Consider the following 22777-nt stretch of genomic DNA (forward strand, 5'->3'; position numbering starts at 1 on the left):
GTGAGCGTTTGCCTTGTATTTAATGATCGGCATCCTGACCTCGCTAGTAAATTTTGTCTGGGTGGGCCTTCCTGCTGCCAGGGCTGGTTGGCAGAGTATGACATCATCTACTCTTGCCTGTGCACCAGATGAATGTGTGTGCACTCACAGGTTGATGTCATGGACGCTTAATCACTGAAGTTCACTTAACCATTGAAGCTTAGCAGTGGCTGGGACAGGCTGCGGGTGACCTGGGAACATGGCCATTTAGGCCGGCACAGATATGCAGATTTACTTTAATCCAATCCCAATTTGGCAAAGAGCAAACCGTGCAGCAATGACTGTCTGCACTGTCGAGTCTGAACATCAGTCTGGTTCTCTTGCCTTAACTAAACTAAGTCTGTATTTCTCCTGTAGTTGAGCTCAGATGGTAGATTTATGTTATTCCCCCACACCTTTGGGGCAAAGGGCTGTTTGATCGTGTCAAGGGCAGCCCATCAATAAGACAGTGTGTACTGATTTTAGCTCAGGGGAGGTTTCCTATTGATTATCTTTTGACTCAAAAACATAGCACCTCACCTGATAGACCAACACACATCCACCCCAATCAATCATGACCATCTGCTGATATGGCATTTTGGGCTTGACAGTCTTTCCAGCACACAACATGACCTCATGCATCTAAATCCACTTTAAAACATTTCACAAATGCCTTTACTCATTTACTGAATCCAGGATAAATTCTGAAAGTCTCCAACAGCCAGTGAGCCTGACTCATTGTGCTGTAGTCATTATTATTGCATGGTGTTGAGGCTGGCTGGAGCCCAGTATTCCCATCACCATTCATGAAGAGGTATTCTGGCCAGCTAATCAGCAGCAGTGTGTGGCAGACTCACTGTGGGGGTGGGGGGGGCTAAAGCAGTCTGATATCAGATCCAGTGATCTGATTCCTGCATGAATGGCCAGAGCAGTCTTATCTTGTCTGCAGAGGGAAAAAAGGAGAATCACAGAAAGGAAATGTCAAGGATAGTAAATGTGGCCAACATGGTAATTAGCTACAGCAAAGGGCTACCTAAAGAGCTGTATAGTTGGACTGTAGAACAGAGACAAATTTGCACAAACAAGCTAATGGGTGTGCCAGCTAATGATTCTCTGGGGCTGAGGAATTTCTCTTGTTAATTTGACAAAGCTTGAAAAGAGGGCTGGAGCGATTACGGACGGCAGACAAAAGTGAAGCTTTGAAAGTATCAGGCGAACACAGCTTCTCCACTCTCTCTGTTCTGCAGTCATTGACCTCCTCTCCTTCTTCCTCACTGTCACTCCCTCCATAGGTGAGGACGGAATCTAGATATCCTTTCTTGAACAAAAGCGCCAGGAGACCTTTTACTTCAAATGGTCCTTGATTTTACGTCTGTCTTCCTTTGGCTCATTTATATATATTACAATCATTATCTGTCCCAAAGGTCTGTTCAGAAGCAGACAGTGATGGAGCTGAAAGGCTATCAGGACAGTTCCAACTGCGACTGTTCCCAATTATTACATCAACTTGATATATAACACTTGAAACCACACACAGGGCAGCGGCAATGGGCATGAGACTAATGACTGGTTGCACTGTCAGGGGGACCAATGTCCACATTAGTATTGTCTTCTACTCATTGAGTGTTGGCAATACTGATTCAAAAGGTTTCAGTGTTATGGAAACAAAGCTTCAGGAGACAGTTCTTGCACTTTGAAATAAACTCACCTCAGGCAAATTAATTTGATACATGGCAGGAAAGCAGAGGTAAGCGTGCTGTGGCAAGGAGGAAGGTAAAGGTTATGTGATATATCAAACCGCTTCATTACTATACTGTGCTCTCCAAATAGGTAGGCAGTGCTGGGTTTTATTTTTTTTTTTTTTGCCTCCAAATTTAATCCAGCAGAGTTCATATAAGGGGCACTGTGTCAGAATGAGAGAGGCAGAGGGAGCTTGGTGTGTGTTTGTGCTGAATGTACTTTCATCTGGCATGTCTCACACCCACTCTGTCTGCCGATATGTTGTAGTAGGCACTCTACAGCCAAAGCAGCAGCCTTTCAAACAAGACTGGCTGGTCGGGGGCTGAGAGAGCTTACTGGTAAATTGGCAGCCCAGGGAATACAGGGCACTCTCACCCCGGCGCTCGCCCACTCACATGCTTTCATTCCCCTTTTTACCCTTGACCATTGACTGACTGTACTCCCTCTCACTGGCCAGCATAAATCTGCCTTTCTAAGATGTCATCTGTTCATTGTCTGCCCTCTCCCTCTCTTTCCCTTGGTCTCAATCTTTTTTTTAATCTCTGTCAGCTTTCCTATTGAGTCAGAGCATCGCTCATTCAGGCAATCCATCTTTGTGCTCTTAAGTACTGTATATCCTTCCTTATCTGTGTGTCACTCCTTATGATTAATAACATTCTCATTCATCTGCTTAATTACATCCTTCAACAAAGGCAAAAAAATACAAATGTGCACAAGTGTACACTCACTACCCACACAAACATGGAAACACACATACACACTAACACTCATGCATGCATGCACTGTAGGCATACTAACCAAATCTGTTTGAAGTGTGGGACCCTAAAAGAAGAGAGGGCTCCTGTATGCATTAAGTATTCATCTGACGTGCGGTGGGGTGCAAACGTGTGTGTGTGTGTGTGTGTTGGGGTTTATATGAGACAGTGTGTGTGTGTGTGTGTGTGTGTGTGTGTGGGTAGAGAGAAAAAGAGAGTACTCGCAAATTGCGCCGCGAGCAGCCAGCAATCGAGCGCTGACACCTCGTCTGGCAGTCGGAGGGAAAATGGGCTGGGCTGAGGAAAGAAAGAGAGAGAGAGGGAGGGAGGGAGGCAGGGATAGAGGAGGGAGCGTATGTGTGTGTGAGAGAGAGGCAGGGAGAGAGAGAGAGAGAGAGAGAGAGAGAGAGACACACAGCAGGACAGCTGCCAGCATTTCTCCGATAGCAGGAGAAGGACCGAGAGGCGGAACAGGAGTAGGAATTCTCCTCATTCTCAGCCACCCAAGGAAATCTTCCAGCCCAGTCTGGCGTGCTGGTTCTCACCCCCTCCTCCTGCCTGTGAGCGGCAGAGACTCTGGGAAGGACACAGGCATCAGGACCTGCAGTCACTTGCAGCAACCTCACCACGGTGGATTAACTGAATGAGAGAAAACCATGCAGCCTGTGGGATGAATGCGGAATTGGATGTGAAAGAAGTGGAGAAAAGGGAAAACAAAGCTGAGCTGGAGTGCAAGCTGTTGCTGGGTTTTTGCATCTTTGAACTGAAGCTGAACTTTTGCCGGTGAAGAGGAATGGGAAGAGTTAGAGGGGCTTTAGTGGCGTATGAACAGACGAGGTGCTCCTTCTCATCCTGACACCGTTCTTTCCTCATTTCAAGAAGCTTTCTGGACTACCTGCACCCCCTCACTGTGAACGTACAGCTTTCCCTGCAGGGTACTCATCCTGTCTGCCCACCTCCAACCTGCCCCACCTGGCACTTGTTCCATTTAGTTACTATGACACCCACGCCTCCTCCTCCTCATCCTCCCTCCACCCCTCCAGTCCCTTACAAACCTCTGTGAAATCAAGTGGAACCTCGATGATTGCGATCGGAGCAAAGAGGACCCCCGTGCCCCAACTAGTGAGCAGCCCCGCCTCGCTCTGTTCTCGGCGTATCAAATGTGCAAGTAATGGAGAACACCGACAACACAGACATGGACTGCAAAGTTGAACTCTATCAGTTGTCTGTTTTTTGACTATGAGCATAAACTAGATAATGGATTGGAAAGAGCTGTAAGTACACCACCGCAGCATTTTCTTACTGGTGCATGTTTTTTTAGTACTCAACAGAGTGTGACTATGTGAATATTTCTTACAAACTTAAAACTCACACTGACCGATATCAGAGCTTCTACTATACTAGATGTTTTTTTTCCCCTTTAGACCAAGTTGTGTGGGGAAACAGCTTCATTAACATGGGGATTGGGAGTGAACAGGTGGACAAGCTGTTGTGGGCATAGAAATGTGAGCCTCTCCTCACCGCCTATTTTCCATTGACTGATCATATAGTTGAGAGAGGAAGAGAAAAGGAAGGAGGGAGAGGTAGAGAGAGAAAATGCAGTTAATGTCCCTGTGTGTTTGTGGTTGTGGTGAAAAAATAGCAATATCATCCCTTTTTCTCACTTTCCATCCAAGAACATGTGAATCAATTGTCATTGTGCAGCATGAATTAAAGCTCAAGGTTACAAGCCTAGCTTTGGGCTGTGAACACTCCTCATTGGTCAAGACAATTATAAATCACTATAGTGCTCTTACCAGCCTTTTTTCCCCTACCTGGGGTCTTATGATGACACCCTGATGCTTGATTTATCTCTTTGCTGAAGCAGGAAAAAGACAGAATGAGGTGAGAGACAGACACAGAGACAGGGTACATTTATCTTGAATGAATGTGCTGCGGATAGCTCTCATAAATGCGCATACACACTCACCAGCCCACATACACACGCATGCAGTCGCACACAGCCACGTGCGCTCCAGTGTAGTTTCCCCTTTCTTTCTATCCGTCTCACATTCATCTGTTCCATCTCATTTTTTTTTTTCAGTCACACGAGCCGACTCACATGCTATCACACATAGGCAGTTCCCTGGGGAGAGCCTTCTCCTGTAGCCTTCTTGGATGCAATAATTATTCCATCAGTCGGCGTGTGTTCCCTGATTGTGCTCTTGGGCTGTCGCTGCAGGGGGGTGTACAGTGGAGAGGGGAGTGTTGAGGAGAAGAGGGGGGCCAGTTGTCACTCCAGGATGCAGGGTGGGGAGGGGGTTGTGTTTTTGGCAACAGCCCACCCAGTCCTGTCCGGAGGAGCCCAAAGCAGGACTAATGAGCTCAGGCTGGCCTCTTAGGAAACTGCTGCTCACCAGAACACACATGGGTCTGCTCTTTTTCGCTCTCTCTCTCTCTCCCTCTTTCTCTTTTTCATATGCTCTACTTCTTCTACTTCTCCTAAAATGCCTTGCTCTGCAGATTTTTCATCTTTCAATCTCTCACTCTAATTTTCTTTCATTCTCTATGCCACTCTTCCCCCCATGTTGACAAGCGTCTCTTTGTCTCCCTTACATTTCTCTGAAATCTGACTGCTTGAGTGAAAACCATTTTGAGTGCATTCGAATATCCTTGGGGTATTACTTTTCTCCCTGACCTTGAATTTCCAGCTGAGGTGCAGTGTTAGCTGATCCAAGGCGATGCCATACCTGGAACCACTCTAAAAGTCTGGCCAGATTCCCTGCAGGCCAAGCAGAGATATTGGTGCTGCCCTTTGAGTTTAGACAGCATAAAACACATGGGCCTGACTGAGTCGGCCCTGTGACTAATCTATGTCTCCCCAGCACTGACTCTGGGAGACAAGAGGGCAGGATGACAGTGGATTTTAATTAGAAGACTGTCAAAAACCTTGCTTCTGTTACAGCAGAGAGCACTGTTAGGTGCCAGCACAGCAGAGCTTTTCAGACAGCCATTTGTCTATCTAGATATGACTTAAGTAGAGGAGACAGGTAAGGCTTAATTACCTGCCTTTCATCTAGTGGTGATGGTCTGCTTACTCATTGTATATGACCCGAACTGCTAACAAACACCACATGCTCCAGCTTTGACTGAAATCACAGGCAAATATAATCTGTCATAATTGCTTAGTTTCAGTAAGATGGACATGATTTTATCCCAGAGGGTCGTGTTCCAACTGTCCTCGCCTGTCATGTTTCTGACAGTTGTTTTATGTTTGATCAAGATAAATACATGCATTTACTGTGCCTTCCTGCTATGCCAGCCCATATTTGGTTCCTAACAGGCAGAGAGCTTTGACTAATAAACATTTATCTTATGTATTTTCAGTTTCTGTGAAAAAAAATCAGGATATAAGAGAACTCCACTGGCTTTAGTTTAAGTGGGAGGCATTACCTTTCTTAGAAGGGTATTATGAGTTGGGAGTTGGAAGAAAAGCCATTTTTAGTGCGGAGAATGGTCTGGAGTGGTAGCATAGAGTGCCTCTCCTGCTGACTTTGTTTACTTTGGGGAACTAAAAGGAGCTTGTTGACCTTTGTGTTACAGCTTCAGTGTGTGATTTCTGAAGGCTTTACAGCACACCCTCAAAAATGTCAAGCCAGACTTTTCAAATCAATAAGCCCTTGGTTCGGTACCTTTGCTTATGTTAGAATTTCCTGGCATGGTGCTTTTCTAAGTTTAGCTTCAACCCTGGGGCATTTTTGTTTTGTTCTTCTAGGGCAGCTCAGAAGCTGAACCTGTCCTCCAAGCGTAAGAAGCACCAACCCTCGCTGCTCCACCCGCAGGAGCCCTCCATCTACCCCACCAACTTCAGCGGCATCCTGCAGGTCTCACCGCCTCCTGCCCCGCCATGCCTGCTCCGCGCCGTGTCCAAAGTGAAAGAGAATCCAGGGATGGGAAAGGTGAGAAAAGACGCACATCAGCATATACACAAAAGACTTAAAGGTGTTTATTGGCTAATAATGCTCGTAAAGTACAGATACAACAAATATGCACCCTCCATGCACACCCGTACACAACCCCACACACACATACAGATACACACAAACCCATATTTGAAGGGGAGAATGCAGAGTGGCGACACACTGGTCCACAGGCAGCATGCCGTCTGGTCCAGTCCATGCAGATGTAGTCAGATAAGCCTGCTGGAATGTCATGAATTCACTCAGTTTGTGAGACCAGTATTCTTCTCTCTGAATACAGAAAGACAATAAAAACTGTAATTCACAAATCCGTGGTCACTTTAACAGTGGGATTTATAATTCCATTTTAGGTACAGTGTTTGATAATGAAAGTCAAGCTGGCAGCAATAAGACAGTCATTAAACAAAGCTGTATAAACACGTAGCTCTTCCTTTGTGGTTTATTGGGTATTGTTTGTCTGAGCTGGCGTCCTGTATTTATAAAGCAGAAGAAGTCCCCTAACAAGATTAGATCCCACCTGGATAGGAAGTGCTCGCTTCTGTTGCCAGGTATCCAGACGGTTGAGATTTCACCATATATTGTAAATCTCCCCATTGACACACAGGCTTCATAAAAAACCTGTGTTATTAACAAGCTTCTTCAAGCCCACACCTGAGGTATACCGTACATCTGTGCAGCTGAAGGGGCTGATTTCAAAGAGGGAATCAAGATGTATGACATTATTCCAAGTCTATAAGGCCTGATTTTCACGTTTTTATAAAGTAAAGCAAATACATCACTACTCTTTCTCTGTTTCTCTGTCCATGTCTCTTTTGCTTGTGGAATCACAGTTGCAATATTTTCTATAGCCTTTTTTTTGCCTGCATCTGTTCTATATTAATTCAACCTAAGAAATGTCTTGTTCCTCGTCTACCATATGTGGGTCACTTCCACTTTTGACCTAGACATGGTTCTTCCGGGCATAGACAGTTGAGTAGAAGGAGGAATGCCGAGCCACACTAATGGATTTTGTGGGGGATCAAGGGACAGGGAAACAGGGGCCATTACCACGGGATTCAAGGTGTGAAAATACTGTAGGCAATCCTCTGTGGCCTCCAGTGTCTGATCTCTGCCAACATAAATAAAACTGAGACATTAGCTAGCCTGGTAGCCTCTGTCTAGTAGACAGAGGCTCAGCAGTTATATGTGGAAGCCCAGTTTAAATGTCATAGCAAATGTAATTTACTCAACATATGCACATGTCAGTCAGGATAACAGCCCCCCGCTGAGTATAAAGAGAGTTTGCACTTGGCCTGCGGAATTCATGATCAATTCACTCACTGAAAGAAAGGGATTTCCAGTGACATTGTTTCAGAGTGCTGGAGCCTGGATCTGTAGCAATATTTATATACTAGTCAGGGGAAGAATGGGCCTTTTGTGTAGGCGTGAAGACGGTGGAGACTCCCAGGCTGAGCAAAACAGTACTCTGTCATGAAGGGAAGGGAGTTAGCTGTATTTTAAGGTTTTTATTTCAGTGCCTGAGCAGCATCACAGGTACTTTTTCAAGGAGCTTTGAAATGGCTAAGGATTGAGTTCCCTATTGCATACTGTAGGATATAGAAACTGTTCAGTTGATGTAAGGCTAGGTGTAACACTAAACACTCAGGGGGTTGACAGGAACTCCAAAGACTGCTATACATATCCCAAGAACCGTTTATGTGTCCTGTCACTCACAGATATATTTCCACAGTGCCTTTGGAGAAGTAGTTGAGGCATACTGTATTTCTGACCATCAGATTGTAAAGCAATATAGCGTTGTCAGAATTTCAAAAGAAGGTGATAGTAAACAGGGGTGTCATATAGCCTGACATGCACAAGCAGGACCACACCCATGCAAACCACACACAGTGCATCTGTGCAGCGTCGCAGAGGCAGGAAATGTCTTTGCTGTTGTTTGTAAATTGTGCCACCATACACAACTGGCAGAATGACTTCACTCTTGTAACCATGGCAATAACATTAGACATGAACAGGCTTGTCAGACCGGTGGTGAATCGATACCTTTAGATAGGAGCTGTCATCCTATTTAGCATACCATGCAAGAATGATGATGAACTGTACCATGACCTGTGGAATGTGTTAAGACTGTAAGCTCACTTTATGAATGTCAAACCTCAGAATGCAACAGGGTGGGTTTCGAGCCTCTTAATATGGAGCTGCCATTTTCCAGAGAGCAATAGAGGGGAGGGAGAGGAGAAGGAGGAAGAGTGAGTAGGTGGGATAAGAGGGGGGCCATATGCTCCTGCAATCCCATGCTGGTGAGCTGCTCCTGGTCCAGAAAAACAACCCGCTAGAGGGATAATCCCCCAGCATGGCGCTTCACACACATTAATCTCCACCATTTTCTGCTATGACTTTCAATACGCACCTTGCTGCCTTCCACTGACACCATTAGGCAACGTGTTGACCCATCGGGTTTGCCAGTCAACGTGAGACTTAGTGTTTCCATGGTTACCTTTGACGTCCATCAACTCTGACACAGTGGACGTGATGTCAATGCACAATGCTGAGCCATATTCTCAGTTTGGATCCTAGCCTATATTTAGAATGCCTACCATACATTTCCTCTCTTTCCTCTGCACTGTAAGTAAAAGATGTTAAACTTAGCCTGTAATTTTTTCCTTCTCTGTGCTGAAGCTGAAAAATGCATCCTCACATCCCTCTGCTGGGTCTGCCCTTTTTTTTCATGTTTTATGCTATCTCACTTTCTAATACACCCTCTCCTTTTTGTCTCTCTGCTTATCTGGTTTACTCTGGGGTTTAGGTGAAAGTGATGATGCGTATCTGTCCATCTCTGGAGGCTGCAGACTCCTCCGAGTCTCAGTCCTTCTTGAAAGTGGACAGCAGGAAAAAGCAGCTGACCCTCTATGACCCTGCATCCAGCCCACACTCGAGTTCGGGACATAGAAGATCTGCTACTGTGGCTGTCCCAAAGATATTCGCCTTTGATGCTGTTTTTACCCAGGATGCCTCACAAGTAAGGGCCCACGGGAGATCTCTACTATATGCGTGTTTGTGTGTGTATGTATGTGTCCTTTTTTGAGGTGTCGTGTGGAGGTTTAGCCTCTCAAGGGTAAAGGAACGTCTTTATGCTGGCAGGGCGTGGCCAGGGGCTTAGAAAAAAAATGCCTGTCTTGGGTCAGGGGGCATTCTTACCAGTGTGAGCCTAACAGCTGGGCCTTTTAAGCCCTCTGGGGAATGATTTGAATCCACTCCAGTTATATCTAACCTCTCCTTCGTAAAACAGCTATATCTAATCTCAGCCCTTTGCAACCCACAGCAGGCATACTTACTGAGATCAAAGGCAAAGGTCAGATACATGTTTACTGTATGGTGACTTGAGAGCAGACCAGTTTCACTCTCTCCACTGCTTAAAACAAACACCACAGTCTTTTAATGGAATGACTGGGTCTATGTCACTCACTGCAAAATTTCCTAAATACCTATGGTCAAGTATTTTATGCTTTTCCCCATGGTGCAGTAAACTCTAAATAGCTTCAAGAGCCAAGGAGATTGTTATCACTTGAGAAAGACAGCGTCTCTGTGGCGGCAAGAGCCTTAGATCTTCTATCATACCTCCTACCTCGAGCAAGTATTTGCCTAAGTAAGCTGCTGATAGCTAAAGCCTAAATGTTGTGGCTACAGAGCTGAGGCCAAGCTGCTAGATTGTGCCGCTGGGACAGCACTGCTGGTGGCTAGCAGTAACAGCAAGCTGTTCTGCTGTTAGAGGCCTTGTTTGCAGTGTGATGTATGGGAAGTTGCCTCTGTTGCAGGAGCCTAGCCCCAGAGGACCCATGCTGAAACAGATTGCAAAAATACTCTACACGTTGCAGCACACACAAACACGCATAAACACACACAGGCTGGAGTGATGAAAAATACTGAAACCATTATTGTGATTTGGTGTAACCAATTCCAAATAACTGTTTAGTTTATAGGATATCATTATGGATTCATTGTTCTCAGTTTGCCTGTTTTATAGTATTTCTTGGATGTGACTGAGTTGTAAATTGACTGCAAGGGGGGGTGTATCTGTGTGTTTTTCACAGGCTGAGGTGTGCTCAGGGACAGTAGCTGAGGTCATCCAGTCTGTGGTGAACGGTGCAGACGGTTGCATCTTCTGCTTCGGCCAAGTCAAGCTCGGTAAGCTCCTCCACTGGCAAGAGATTAGACAAGAGCCTTTGTTAGCTGAAGAAAACTCTCATTGCCCTTTGTTAGCTACACTTGATGTCTACAATTGGCTTAGTTGTGCACTGGGGTGAGTCAAGGAATGGGAGATTGGTGGAAAGAAATGGGCAGTGAGTGTGGGGTGGGGGTGAGGGCTAAAGTGCTGCATCCAGGCTTCAGGGCTCAGTCTGTAATTAAAATCTTAGTAATTGGCCTGGCCAGTGCTCTTAGGCTGAAGGGCTTGTTCTCCTCATGCTGCTGTTTCCATCAGCTATAATTCTCCACAGAATGACTGCTTATGGAATGGGTCCTTGGATTAGCGTTTGATTTTTATTTAGCATGGAGTAGATATTACTTCCGAACCCCCACCTCAGCCATTATTAATTTTTTTCATCAGCAGTTGTTAAACACAATAACCCTCAAAAAATATCGAATGTCAGTGTATTCCTTTGTCAACGTCCTGGCCATTCCAGACAGCTTGATGAAAGAAGTAATTTTAGCTTGAACACACAGTATATGTAGCTGGCTTCTAGACACAAGGCAATATTTCCATTTCCATCCCCCTTTCTCTTTCACACATCCCCAGGCAAGACATACACCATGATTGGCAAAGACAGCTCCACTCAGAGCCTAGGCATTGTGCCCTGTGCCATTTCCTGGCTCTTCAAGCTCATCAATGAGCGCAAAGAGAAGACGGGCACACGCTTCTCTGTCCGTGTGTCTGCGGTGGAAATCTTCGGGAAGGATGAGGAGCTGAAGGACTTGCTGTCTGAGGTGTCAACAGGCAGTTTGCAGGAAGGCCAGTCCCCAGGCATCCACCTGAGAGAGGATCCCATCTGTGGCACTCAGGTGAGAAACCTTCCACCTCTCCACTCTTTCTTTGTTCGCTGATCCTTTCATTCTCTCGGTGGGTTATACAGTATTAGTCTGTCTGAGTATTGATCTCTTTCTCTCTATGATGTTGCTCATCCTCTCCCAAAGATGTTTGACTCTATCTTGTGTGTATGTGTTTTTAAATCTCTGAGGTCTTCCTAGTCAGTCTTGCTCTATCCTACCTGGCTCTGAAATCCTTTTTTTTATATTTCCACCAAAACCATCTGTGGTATTGATGGCTTTCTTCTTACCTTTGTATTGACTCTCTTGTCAGCATCCATCAGCATCTATTACTTGTGCTAGCCCTCTACAGCACAATAGAAGTATATTGGGGGATGGTGGAAGACTGTAGGTTTGAAGTCACTCACAGATGTTGCTGTCAAATGTTGTTTTTTGGGGATCTGCATGGACTCTGACTTCAAAGGCTATGCAGTTCTGTGAAGCTCGCTCTTGCTCTTCCTCTCAGCAGCCACATGTGGGCTCCCTTCATAATGCCCTCTGCCTTCTTTCTCTCTTCCACCTCCTGCTTCCCCCTCCTCTCTTTCTGTATCTCACCACCACATCATCATCACATCCATGGTAAGGGAAGTGCCCCTGCCTCCTGCTCCACCATTACCTCTCCTAATCCTCCTCCCTCTGTGTGCATATCTGCTGTTTTAATTGCCCCGGAGACCCAGTCTAATGGGCAAGAAATGTGTGCTGGGATCCAATTAACCAGCTCCCCTCTCTTCCCCTATATTTTTTTCAGATCTGTCCTCTTTCTCAAGCACTACGTGGTCTCTTTTGCTCACCATAACCCTGTTCTCTGCACCCCCGTCCCACCAATAGCTCCAGAATCAGAGCGAGCTCCGTGCCCCGACGGCTGAGAAAGCTGCCTTCTTCCTGGATGCAGCCATCTCTGCACGCAGCACCAGTAGGCCCAATGCAGATGAGGAAGAGCGACGCAACTCCCACATGCTGTTCACACTGCACATCTACCAGTACCGCATGGAGAAGAGCGGCAAGGGAGGAAGTTAGTACTATTAGATTTATACATCTACAACTCTGCAGCAGTGTTCCTACATGTTGCCGTCACCCCTTTATGCATTAAATTAGTGTGATTGATGGTCAATTTCATGGCACTTTTCCATGTATTCTATACAGTGGAGCATCTGTGTGCAACAGTACATGATGTCCATACTTTCTCTACTTTCTCTCAATACTAATCTCTAAATAATACAGCTGTAGTGTCATTTCTTTTAACATTTCCTCCCTTACTTATGTTATGCAAAGGTGACCTACCTGTCACACTGAATAATCACAAGTCGTGATTATGTAGTGGGCTAGATAGCAAAAAATTACACTGTAAAGTAAGAAAGGAACATCAGACAAGTAACTTATTTGCATTATTTGTGGATGAATTGATTCTGGCCTCTGCAAGACATAAATTTGTTTGTATTTATATGCTGTGCTTGGGCTAACAGCGAATGAAGATTTGAAGCCATACTGACAAGAGTTTAATGTTTTGCTGCTGCTCCTGCAATTATACCCACCCACAAAACAATGTACAGCCCTGTGTTTTTTACAATGACAGCCAATTGTCTCTTGCTGGATTTTAAATCATTAGAAATGGACTGTATATGTGTCTCTGAATGTCAGTGGAATTTTTCATTTTTATGTGTCTGACCAACGGAGTCTCCTAGTTACCATGAGTTACACATCTGGTGGGAGTTAACCAGTCTGGCCGCAATATGAATCACTTCAGTGTGGGAATCTGGGCCACTCCTATCATCATGGCATTGTGCGTGAGGAGTTGACTTCATAGAGGGAGTGTCTGTGCTGTGCTCACCTGGTTCTTCTTCTTCTTTGGCACAGTGTCAGGCGGACGGAGCAGGCTGCACCTCATTGACCTCGGGAGCTGTGAAAAGGTCCTGAGTAAAAGCAGAGACGGAGGGGGAGGCTTGTGTCTTTCTCTAAACGCACTGGGAAATGTCATCATGGCTTTAGCAAATGGAGCAAAGCATGTACCTTACAGGTAAGAGAACAACCATTAATTTTACAGTCTCTTTCACTTTCTCTTTGTTTTAGCTTCTGTGAACTTGTATCTATGCATAATTGTTTCAGGCAAGTCTCTGCATGCGTTGTCAGCCTTGCAGGTTTGCTGTGTGTCAGTTTATTTAGTTTGTTTACTTAGCCACATAAAATAGCTTTCACTGGTATTGCACAAGAAGATTATATTATGCTAAGTCAGGTATGAAAAGATTAATGACTTGTCATGTGGGAATATTTTTCAGTTTAGAGACTTCAAAATAACTCCTCCTGGAGAGCCTTTTGAAATCATGTCAACTACCTTTATTGTCATTGTGAAATAGGGCTGTGCCATTTGCTAATAACAATGTCAACCTTGTAGGGACAGCAAACTGACAATGTTGTTGAGGGAGTCCCTTGGCAACATCAACTGCAGAACCACCATGATCGCCCATATCTCCGATTCTCCCGCCAACTACGCTGACTCACTCACCACTATCCAGCTGGCATCCCGCATCCACCGCATGAGGAAAAAGAAAACTAAGGTACGCTGATAAACTGATAAATCTGGATAAACAGTAGAAAACTGATAAACTATATGACATTCCAGACAGTAGTAGTGGTACATTTTTAAAATAACAAAGTAGGCATTTAGCAACTAAAAGTATGATACTTCTTAACTATGATTCCTGCAATAATTGGGCTCCATTTGATGTTGTCAATTGTATATAAGTGATGAATGCAAAGTAATTGTTATTTAACATTATATTTAAGTGTTGCTATTACAGCAATTACATTCCTAATATGCTTATGCAACTTTAATTATATTCATCGTATTTCATGCCATGACTTAAGTCTTTAAATTTTTCTTCCTCCTGTAATTTTGAAGTAATTAAGCAAATGAATGTGTGAATGCCTCTGCAAATGAAAGATTATTAGTGCAGTAACTCAGAGCTAGTTTTACTCAGCTCCTCAACACATAATCATGTAATCAATACCACTGCCTAAGGAACTGTGTAATGCATTCCCTCAGATTAGGGAAATATATGCTCCAGATAATTAGGTGGAATGACAGCATGTATTTATTTGGTATTGGTTCCAGGCATGATTATAATGCAGTCCACATACAGCAATTCATATTATTGACATTAATTTCTGTGTGACTATTGATGTGCACTCTAACCTTTAGATAAATATTGACTGGTAATTTCATAGGAATTAATATTTGCCCCAAGATTTATTTCACTCTAGCATTGTCATGAAATTATTATACTAAATTAAAATGGTTAAAATGGTTTAAGGGAAAGACAAGATTGTTACATTAATATTTTACAAAGATAGGATCATATTACTGTCATCACTTAATGAGATCATTTTTAATTATTAAATCCCAAAAGACACATGTCTCTTTTGCTTGAACTCTGCTTTGCAGTATGCATCCAGTTCATCTGGAGGGGAAAGTTCCTGTGAGGAAGGGAGGATCCGCCGGCCGCCCCACCTAAGGCCCTTCCACCCTCGGACGGTAGCCCTGGACCCAGACCTGCCCTCTCTTCTCAGTGACCCAGACTACTCCTCCAGTAGTGAGCAGTCTTGTGATACTGTCATTTACGTGGGCCCTGGGGGAGCTGCAATCTCAGACAGGGAACTTAGTGACAATGAAGGCCCACCTGCCTTTGTTCCAATCATCCCCTCCCTGAATAAGAAGAAGTCTACAAAAGAGGGCCCTCTGGACAGAGACCAGTTCTTTAAATGCAACACATTTGCTGAGCTGCAGGAGAGGCTGGAGTGTATAGATGGCAGTGAAGAACCCACTGCCTTTGTTGGAGAGGGCAAGCGAAGCCAGGCTAGCCCCAAGATGGACAAATCTAAGGAGAGCCAAGGCTCTGTTTCACCAAAGACTATAGAGAAATTTCCTTACACCCAAGAGGGCATCTCACCCAAACAATCTCCTAAATCTGTTGCAGCACATCCATCCTGCAGTCCCAACACTAAATCTAAACAGGAGAATGCCAAGAGGCAATGCATACCTGCAGAAAGGGCACCATCAGAGAGTGTTCAAAATGTATGCAGAACCAGTGCTGATGGTGAGAAGGACTTGGTTTCAGAAAGCAGAGTTAGCACTACTAAACTGGCAACTGCTGCAGCACCTAATTCTGAGCCTGTGGTGAGGGAGAAGGTCTACTTCAACAAGAAAGCCTTGCCGAAGCCAGCCCCACCTCCTTCACAGCAGAAAGACTCCAGCAAGGAAAATGCAGATAAGGAGGAAAGATCCAGCACCAGAATGCCTCCTGTGGGAATGAGCCACCAAGCTGTGAAAAGAAGAGATCTTTGCACTTCCCCTATGGTCAGAGCTCCAGTTGAGGTCTGCCAGGTGCACTCCACCTTGAGGGAAAGATGTCTGGATCGAGACATCCTTAGAGCCACTGTCACCTTGCAGCAGCCTGTAGAGCTGAATGGAGAGGATGAGCTGGTGTTCACTGTAGTGGAGGAGCTGTCTATAGGCAGTATTGTTGATAAGGGTCGGCCATCCAGCATTATCAGCTTTAACAGTGACTGCTCCCTTCAGGCCCTGGCCTCTGGTTCCCGACCTGTCAGCATCATTAGCAGCATCAATGATGAATTTGATGCCTACACATCAGCTGTGGGAGGATCTGAGGTGAACATTGCGGTCACACCCCTCCAGGAGGGAGCAAATGAGTGTATAGATAGCAGGGGTTCATCTATCAGCTCTTGGCTGAGTGAGGTTAGTGTCTGCACCTTGGAGAGTGAAGGGGCTCATTCTACAGATGTCTTCCTTCCACAGGCCAAACACATGGGACCAGAGGCCACCTTTTACTTTGATTCTCTGGATATGTTCCATTGTGTGTCCTCTCCTAGAGATGCCAAGAACTCCTTAAATGACAGTGGATTTAGTTTTTCTGAACTAGACAGTGACAGTGCTGCCTCAAGCAAATTATCCTTGACAAAGTGCCCCCCATCTCCAGAATCAGCCAAAGGCTCCCTCAGATTCACCTCTAAAATAACTAAAGCTCACTCTCTTAGCTCCTCCCAACTTCCACAGGGCCCCTCCATAGTCCACTCCAGTCTTCCCAGGAAGATCAAACCTACCTCATCCATCTGTCATATTAGTAGCAGTAGCAGCAACAATAGAGAGCCACCAAGGCAAGAGACTAAGCAGGAAGATCCTTGGCAGCGCATGGACAACCACTCAGAACCTCAGTATTCTGACTCCAGCAACACCAGCAAGTTTCTCAGAAATCCTCCCAGTGGCATCCCTTCAAGCAAAACGTCCAACAACAGCAACAGTGTACCTCGCCCACCCAAGGTGCAGGGGTCTACCTCATCCCAAAGGGTGGTCGACGGCTGTGAGAAGTCAGCCAGTAAGAAATCCGATCCACCCAGCAAAATGCCTCAGCTGAGGCGAGGTGCCACCACCCTGGGAACAGTGCCCGTTATCCATTCCTCCACAGACTACAAGGGAACCCAAGACATTATTGCATCTACCACAAGCCTTAAATTCTCCTCTCTGGGGAAAAACAACAAGGCTAACTCACAGAAATCAAGCAATCTCCCTAAACCTGGTTGCACCTCACCTCCTCCCCCGCCAGTGAGAAAGTCCAGTCTTGACCATAAAACTAAGACCCTGCTGCCCCAAAGTGCCTTAAAGTCAGCATACGGGGAGGCAGGGAGGGCCTTTGGAGCAAGGGCAGCTGTATCAGAGGATGAGCTTGAGGTACGTCACAGAGTAGACTCCACCAGTTTCAAAAATTCCAGCCTCAAATCCGACCTCAACACAGCCAAAGTTACCTCGAGTCTGAAGGCCAGAGGGCCTAGAGGTGAAACTGGGCAGCATTATGGCAGCCAAATGTCTCTGGAGAGGTGTGAAAGCCTGTCTTTATCAGGTTCCAGAGCTGCGCTTAGTAGGGAGAATAGTGGAGCAAGTCTGGGGAGCAGCAGTAGCAAATCCAGCAAATCCATTCCGAGATTTGGTATTCCTAATTCATCCAGTGCTCCTATTGCTACTTGCCCATCGTCCCCAAGTACAGGAAATATAAGCAAACCTGGTCAGGTAAAAGCTTCTGTAAATCCCAGAGCATTAGGAGCAGTCAATGGTAGTAAGGCGCGCTCACTGTCAGCAAACAACTCCAAGGGCCTAAGCTCCTCCACCAAATCTTTGGCCACTGCCGTGACCAGAAATACCAATGCCAATCTTCCTCCATCAGGAAGGACATCAGCTCCTCGGACCACTGCTGCTGTCAACAGCAAGCCTGGGAGAGGAACTATCATGGGCACAAAGCAGGCCATGAGGGCTGCCAACAGCCGTGTGAGTGAACTGGCAACAGGCAACATATCAGGCAAACACATGAGAGGTTCTGGAGATTCAGACAGTGGGAATGACAGTGGGGTGAATGTGAGTGATGACAAATCCCCCATAGCCATGCTGCCCTCTCCATACAGCAAAATTACAGCACCCAGGCGGCCTCAACGCTACAGCAGCGGCCATGGCAGTGACAACAGTAGTGTGTTGAGTGGGGAGCTGCCTCCCGCTATGGGCCGCACAGCTCTTTTCTACCACAGTGGCGGCAGCAGTGGATATGAGAGTATGATCCGTGACAGTGAAGCCACAGGCAGCGCTTCCTCTGCCCACGACTCGATGAGCGAGAGCGGCATGTCATCTTCAGGCAGAACAAGGAGTTCCAAGTATCCCAAGAAGAGAGCAAATGGTGAGAAACACATTTGTGTTTTTGTGTTTTACATGTAGCAAGTATAGGTAATATTCCCAAATATTATTAATATATCATACTGGCAGTAGCAACAGTCCATGGAACTACACACATTGAAATAGTATATAGAAATGAATGCTATCTCTGAGGAAATTAACCATATAGGGGTCCTAACTTTATAAATCCATTCATATTACACTCCCAAATCGGTATTTCATCGGATTTTCTGTCCTCCTGAATCAGCAGCATACATTATTCATACATATATGGGAAAATGATAATGAATGTTTCAAACAAGACGACTGGAACTGTGTGATGATCAAATAAGATGAATTGAACATGAGTGGTGGTGACCTGGATCAGGTTTGTGTAGCCCTGTACATATAAGCATTTGAATTTATGTGTGTCAGACCAACCATTTGAATTTATTTAGGCTGTGGATACAGGGTTAGAGAATAGAAACTCATGAAATCCTTATAAATATGCAATCACCACAACTCGGCTGGCCTGTGTAAAGCCTTGCATCACTTTACATCTCAGAGTGAGACTCATACATATTTACTCACAGATCCCAGCAAATAATACTATTGTATGTCACTAACGTAACTGGTACCTGTCTGATCGTGTGCATAACTTTGTAGGCTTCCAGAGAAGACGGCTGATCCCGGCACCACTACCAGACACCTCTTCCTTGGGGAAGAAGGTGGGCACAGCAGGCCAGTGGGTGGACTTACCCCCTATGTCTGGACCACTGAAGGAGCCTTTTGAGATAAAGGTGTATGAGATCGATGATGTGGAACGGCTCCAGAGGCGACGTCAGGAAGAAACCACAGAGGTGAGCAGAGGGTCACTCCTGACGTGTTCTGCATGGTGGTTCATCGTGCTGAACTTTGGATCATGTAATGTCTGGGTTAAGGTCTTACTGTATGAATCCAACTTGCTAAGCCTTAGCAATATTTTGCATATGTGACATTGACCCCATACATGCTCAAGATGTGCCACATTGACTTGCTTTGTGGGAATGTCTTCGCTCACTTCTTCCCAGTTTCTTTTTAAAGAACAAGACAGGAATAATATGTCTCAGACGTCTGACCTTCAGTCAGCTCAGTGGCAAATCCTTGAGTTAAAATGTCTGTGCCGAGGTTCCCATAGCTTGGTATTTTGGCAGGCCTCCTCAGAAATGTCAAGAGTTCAGGAGGCAATTACTGAAGAGGGTTAATTGGTTTGGATATGAGTGATGACTCGACTTACAGCTGAAGACGGCGGTGATGTGGGGGAAGTAAAAATGAAAAAGATGTTCTGAGGAGATTGGTTAGGGAATGTGTGATGAATGTAAGAAAGCCCAACACCATCCCAAATCAGCTCACCGCTAGCACTCATCACTGGCTGCCTGATCGCTTTTTATAGCTGACTCCTCTTCTGTGGTTCATTAACTGCTTCCACAAGTTCAGCACAGCCAGACAGGGATTTGTTAAAAGAAGATATTAAATCTGCTAGATAGTAGTTTGATTTTTACTTTCAATTAGGATCTTTAATTTTCCCCTGCCAGCCATCACTGCCAGACCGACAAATAATTAACTGCTTTTCCCTTTTACCATTTTGAAATTAGTATTGGAATCTTGCACATTTACATCAATATCTTGAGTTTACTGTGTGTATATTCACTCACTGTTTGCATGTATACATGTATTAAGATTATATACTGTTGATATACTATTCTGTCTTGTTCAACATTGTAATTTGTTGTTTTTTTCTGTTTTCCTACAATCTTTCCTTCAGCAACCATTCCAGGATGTTGACAAGGTAAGTTTATTTTTCTTGGGGACTGAAGTGTAAACCACAATGGCAGAAATGGAAGACTTTTTACCTCGCAAAATCTCAAATTTACAGTAAAACACAGCTTGTTAGACTTTTTAAAATCACTTTTAAGTTTTAATTTGATTGTACATGGACACTGTATTCAATTATCTTTCTTTTTTCTCTCAGGGCCTGCTGTATTTTAACAGTAAGCTGAAGATATTGGAAAGAAGGCAACAGCAAGTGAGGGAACTGAGAGCAAAGCATGAGGTGTTGTTGGAGGAGCTGGAAGACACCAAATCCCGGCTGATGATGGATCCAAGCAAGTGGACAGGAGAGTGTAAGTAACTTCTTTTAATATCATGTACACATTTTTAAGGGATCTTAAGTGACAAACTATCTAACTAAACATTAATGTCCTTTTTTTCAACAGTTGAAGTGGACCAGAATTTGGATAAAGAGTCTCCAGAGTACCTGGAGGCCTTGGCACAGGTCACAGAGGAGCTAGAGTTTTGTGTCAACCTATGCAAGTCCCGTGTCATGATGGTGACGTGCTTTGACATCAGCATGGCGACACCTGGCACGCAGGAGGGACTGCGTGAAGTCGAAGTCTGAGGACAAAAGAAAGTTGACGTGGAGAAATGAGGAAGTGAGAAGACGAAGGATGATGAAATGTAGCAGCCAGTTTATAGATATTACTGGAATGAAGAGCAACAAGAGACAGAGATGAGATGAGAGTGGATCTTTGCATGAAAACAGAGGAAATCTTAACCACTTAGCTACAGTGCCTCGTTGTCCAGGACATGTTTTAGTGGCAGAGAAACGAAACGTGAGCACAAATGCTGTTACATATATGTCACAGCAGTAGCCATCACTTACTCAAGAGTCAATGAACAACACCTGGAAGTGCCTTTTTTATTCTTTTGAGTCATTATTTTTCATATGGTGCAGGTATCTTAAGCATACTGAACCAAACCCTGAACATATTGCTTTTAAGAAAAATATTTTATATTACATTGTAAAGTGTATTTATATGATTATGTGGTGTGTACAAATATCTTTTCAAGGGAAAAAATAAAGAGGAAAAAAGAAAAAGCAATAAGCTAATGTTATTGCGCTCCCAGACTTTGCCTTTTCTCTGTTTCAAACCTCAGTCACAGCATTTTATCCATGTTCATTCAGCCTCTTGCGCCTTATGTTAACTCTCTGGTTCTGTAGTTTTCTAGATTTTCAAACTGGACTATGTTATCTCATCGAGGGCTGCATTTGCTGTTGTCACTCTTTGCCTGCCAGCTGGCCTGTGAAAGCTTGCAAGGTTGAGTGAATGTTTTTCCCTCCAGTTGCCTTGATCAAAATGGGTCTCAGTGGATGCACTAAGGTAGAGCAGCAGTTATGTTGGGGGACGGAGAGCTTATTCAAGCTGTGCTTGCCCATGTTTATCTCACTGAAAATGAGAGATTAAGCCAAAACATATCAATCAGAGGGCCACTGTGATGGATAGTGAGTGATTATTCTTGATTCAGCCATTCTCTCTGGTGCTTCAGTATGTGGCGATGCAACCCTGAGAGGCCTAACCTTCCCTACACAAGCCGACGTGGATAGAATGATGAAGGGTTTCACTGGTAGCAGTGCTCATCAGTGAGCCCAATTCCTCCATAAGTGGGTTTGGACTGGGAGCTATCTATACACTGTAAAACAAAAGGGCACAGATGAGATAGCGCAAGTCTACTGATCTCTTATATGGTCCTTTTTCAAGCGCTACAAAGCCTATGCATTCCAATACATTTACTGCAACTACTGTAAGAACCTCAATACTGACTTAAGGGCAGCAACGCAGTTTGACCTCTTTTGTCCCCTACTCTTTTTTTTTTCGTATAGGCAAATTATCAAAGTTGGTCCAGTGTAAAAGACTCTCAAATTAATGGTTTCCCGTGAAATGATGCAGCAAATAAGAGCAAATGATTGTGACATTGTTTAGCAAATTCAATCATGATATCAGCTCTTTGTAGCTGCCATAATGTGCTTGTTAGGAATCAAATGGCTGACAGAGAGAACAAAGATGATCAGTGAAAATGATTAAGAAAAACAAACTGGCTTTGTTGTATTTGGGTGTGTTTGATTTCTATATCTATGACAAATATGAATTTGTTTACTTTCTTTTACAAAGATGTACTCTCTCAGGCCCTCTCTGAAGATGCTGCATGAGATTTTTTAATCATTTTTAAGAATGATTTCTACTCCATTTTTACCATTCTAATTTTTTACAATAACTTCAGTTTTCACTAATGTGGGGTTAGGCTCATAAATTAAATAACTATTACCAAACCAAGACCTTTTTCCAAGAAATTATTATATGTAAGGTCATATTTCATATCAAAACCCATATTTTCGAATATCTTTGTTTTTGTATAGGATTTTCAAACCCTGTGTATAAATGTATGATACGGCAGCTTGTGTTTTACTTTTACAGTACCTGTGAATAAAATGTTTCTTCTTACTGATGATTCAGAGTTGAATGTTTTTCCCCAGTTCACATATTCTGTATTCAAGGGATTGTTTTTTTCCACGCCATGGCAAAGTGGATAAAACTGAATGAAATTTGTGCATATGTTAACACTTCAGGGAAATCTATAATTAAAATAACTGAATTGTTGTTTAAAATAAAAAAGATAAATCAATCAGCCTTATATTAGGTCTC

General features: G+C 44.3%; 1 protein-coding gene across 2 annotated transcripts in view; it reads left to right on the forward strand.

The window, feature by feature from the left end:
• kif26ab (kinesin family member 26Ab) overlaps window positions 1-22576 on the forward strand; it is a 66732-nt gene extending 44156 nt beyond the window's left edge. Inside the window, exons 1-13 of one of the 2 annotated variants that reach the window (XM_044375484.1) lie at window positions 3007-3787; window positions 6268-6451; window positions 9276-9488; window positions 10561-10654; window positions 11265-11527; window positions 12380-12563; window positions 13406-13565; window positions 13941-14103; window positions 14991-18282; window positions 18924-19117; window positions 20062-20085; window positions 20269-20419; window positions 20513-22576. In XM_044375484.1, the coding sequence (XP_044231419.1) occupies window positions 3771-3787; window positions 6268-6451; window positions 9276-9488; window positions 10561-10654; window positions 11265-11527; window positions 12380-12563; window positions 13406-13565; window positions 13941-14103; window positions 14991-18282; window positions 18924-19117; window positions 20062-20085; window positions 20269-20419; window positions 20513-20694 (5121 nt within the window). In that variant the 5' untranslated portion in view covers window positions 3007-3770 and the 3' untranslated portion in view covers window positions 20695-22576. Of the gene's footprint in view, window positions 1-3006; window positions 3788-6267; window positions 6452-9275; window positions 9489-10560; window positions 10655-11264; window positions 11528-12379; window positions 12564-13405; window positions 13566-13940; window positions 14104-14990; window positions 18283-18923; window positions 19118-20061; window positions 20086-20268; window positions 20420-20512 lie in introns of those variants that run through there. The other variant, XM_044375483.1, reaches the window with a different exon arrangement.
• Window positions 22577-22777: the final 201 nt, after the last annotated feature.

This window comes from Thunnus albacares, chromosome 15, assembly GCF_914725855.1.
Source record: "Thunnus albacares chromosome 15, fThuAlb1.1, whole genome shotgun sequence".
NCBI lineage: Eukaryota > Metazoa > Chordata > Actinopteri > Scombriformes > Scombridae > Thunnus > Thunnus albacares.